At 48.5% G+C, this 3138-nt stretch overlaps 1 gene segment (V, D, J or C); it reads left to right on the top strand.

Moving 5' to 3' along the window:
• Window positions 1-1301: 1301 nt before the first annotated feature.
• Window positions 1302-2352, top strand: LOC122706366. The segment is given in 3 exon segments: window positions 1302-1378; window positions 1461-1768; window positions 2332-2352. Coding segments are annotated over 3 exon segments (360 nt in total).
• Window positions 2353-3138: the final 786 nt, after the last annotated feature.

Raw genomic sequence — 3138 nt, 5'->3', positions numbered from 1 at the left:
CACTCACCACCCCCGGAAAACCCACCTAAAGTCCAGACACACGGTGACGGCCGTCATCCCCAGTCTACATGCTCACAGCCGGGATGCAGGTGCGGGGCCACAGCCTCAGGGCCACAGGGAGACGGGGGGCCTGAGCTCTGCTCTCCAGCACTGCTGACTCAGAGGACCTCAGGCTCAGTCCAGGTCACGGAGACCCTGGGCTCGGGAAAGCTGCTCTCAGTGGGGTTTTCAAGGGAACCTGCTTCCTGAGGAGGGGCTTTCCTCTGACTATGCCGCCCTCACACTCTGCCTGCCGTTCACTCTGAAGGTTTACCTCCACGAGCCATGCATGTCCTCTCACCACTGTGGTGGGGACTATGTTCCCTGAGCTCCCATCTCACGGCAGGCACACAGAGAGGAAGAAATAAGAACTTGGAGGAGGACGAATTCTGTGCAGAGTGACCAGGGCACCTGCCCAGCATGTTGGAGCACTGAGGAGCTCCCAGGCGCTGTCTGTCCTTAGTAATTGGTAGCCTTGTGGTCCTTAGTGTCCACACTCAAGAAGCAGGTCCTGAGGTTCACAGGCTCCTGCAGACACTCAGTTGTGCACACGATCATGCAGGACAGCCCACTGGGCAAGTCAGCCATGCTGGGAAGATGAGCTTCTCAGCAGAAATGACTACTTTGTCCACAAAGTTAACTGCATGGTTAGTACTTATGAACACCCCACCTCCAGGGAAACTCTTGATTTCAAAATGCTTCAGATGAAGAAATGGTCTTGCCTGTTAAGGGAAATAAAAAATCCTTTGGACTTATGATCAATTTAAATTGTACTGAGTTTTTTTTTAATTGAATGCAATTATCACATAATCTCTCCCTCCTGTTTTAATATCCTGTTCATGAATATAAGCTAATGCAGAAAAGAACAATAAATAAGAATTTCTGACAAGTATGCAGACCTTGAATCTGAGCTGTTTAATTGACAAATGAAGAGATGAACCTCCATGGGATTACTCTCTTCCCAAAATCTGTGCTTGATATTTGACCACATCTTTTTTCCTGACGAGCCTGTCCACATCCTTTCATTCGTGGACACAGAGGCCCGGGGGCATGGGGAAGGGGTCTTCAGGCGGGGACTGAGTTCTCTGAGGGCACAGTCAGCACCTCCTCACAGGGGGAGCCTCATAGACAGGACCTCCTTTCATTGTTTTCTGTTTTTATGCAGAGGCCCCTCCCACATGCAAAGATCCACTCAGGTCACAGGCTGGAAACAAAGCACCAGGTCACTTAAATTCAGGCTCCTCCTCAGGCTTGAAGAGCTTTCCAGGAGCAGTGACTCTCATCTGCACGAAGATGAGCCCACTGTGGACCTTCCTCTTCGTGCTGTCAGCTCCCAGCGGTGAGTGTCTCTGGATCAGACATGGGCACGTGGGGAAGCTGCATCTGAGCCCGTGAGTCACCGTGCTTCTCTGTGTCCACAGGGGTCCTGTCCCAGGTGCAGCTGCAGGAGTCGGGACCCAGCCTGGTGAAGCCCTCACAGACCCTCTCCCTCACCTGCACTGTCTCTGGATTCTCACTAAGCAGCTATGCTGTAGGCTGGGTCCGCCAGGCTCCAGGGAAGGCACTGGAATGTGTTGGTTCAATAACTAGTGGTGGAAGCACATACTATAACCCAGCCCTGAAATCCCGGCTCAGCATCACCAGGGACACCTCCAAGAGCCAAGTCTCTCTCTCACTGAGCAGCGTGACACCTGAGGACACGGCCGTGTATTACTGTGCAAAGGACACAGTGAGGGGAAGTCAGAGTGAGCCCAGACAAAAACCTCCCTGCATGGGGGCCCACGACCACCAGGGGGCGCTCAGGGCCCACCACGTTCAGGACTGCGCCCAGGAGCAGGTGCCCTGGGGGCGCCTGGAGGGAACTCTTGTTTGAATCTGGTTTTCTAGTCCCGCCCAGAGATTCCCTGGAAACCTCTTTTGTGTCCTCACTGTTCCGTTATTGTGGCTTATACTGCTTTCATAAAACCATACATAGTTTTTATTTTTCGTTTAAGTATAGTTGTGTGTTTGTATGTATATGTCTGTGTGGAATATGTACCAACACTCCCGTGTAATCCAATAGTCAGAATTGTGTGTTTTCTCTGTTTTGTTTTCGTCTTCTCAAAGACGCTGACTACAACTCTGAGGCTCACCGTCATTTTCCATGAGTCCAAAGTCATCAAATCTAGTGAATGGCCCAAGAAGTCCCAGGAAAACTTTAAACGTTACTTTTGCTGTTTCCTTACATGTTCAGTGAGAAGACACACCCTCCTGCTTGCAGTCTACCTTCACAAACACTTCGAAGTCTGCAAGTTGTAGTGTTACAGACTGTAATCCGATGTCCCATAGGGAGTTATCCTCATTATTCATGGATTCCTTTTTTGTAAATTCACCTACGTGCTAATTTACATCTGGACCCCAAATGTGACCCCAAAGTGGATGATGACCTTCACCTATATCCATATCCCCTCTCAGCAGGAGTGAAATAATCTTCATTTCCTCTAGTCTCTCACAGGCTGGTTGTGGCCACTTTCTCTCTTCTAAGCAAGGATGTTGCAGGAATGTCCGCAAGTCCATCCAGGTGACCGGCTTAGTATAGTATGGAACCAATAAAAAATGGAAAGTATTGTGGAAAGTAAGCTTTTGGACATAAAACAGATTGCCAGGCATTTCAGTAGCAAAAATGAATTTATTTAGGAGCAACCGAGAATTACAAATTGGAGTCTGCAATTATAAAGAGTCATGTGCAATTCCCCAGTAGAAGTGGAGAGACTGTCTTTTGTATCAAAGTAAAAAGTGAGGTGGGAGGGCTCTTATAACTAAAACTCTGTGGTTTTTCTTTACCTGAGTTCTTGGCAGAAAAGAAGAGGTAACTTTGTTCATGTTGGAATCAGGGATTGTCCAAGGGCATGAAAACTCCTCCTCCTGTCCACTGGGTTTTATTTCATTGTACTTTCTCCTTCTTCTCCTCCTCATTCTTATTCTAATTCTTCTACACTTTCCACTTTTGGTCAAGGGCTTCCAAGGTGACATTACTGATAAGAAGAAGAAAAAAAAACCTGCTAGTAATAGAGTCTCCTGCCAGTGCCAGAGAGTTGGGAGAGAAGGGTTCGATCCCTG

The sequence above is a fragment of the Cervus elaphus genome, chromosome 13 (assembly GCF_910594005.1).
Source record: "Cervus elaphus chromosome 13, mCerEla1.1, whole genome shotgun sequence".
NCBI classification, from domain to species: domain Eukaryota; kingdom Metazoa; phylum Chordata; class Mammalia; order Artiodactyla; family Cervidae; genus Cervus; species Cervus elaphus.
This window is presented reverse-complemented; position numbering and strand designations above follow the sequence as displayed.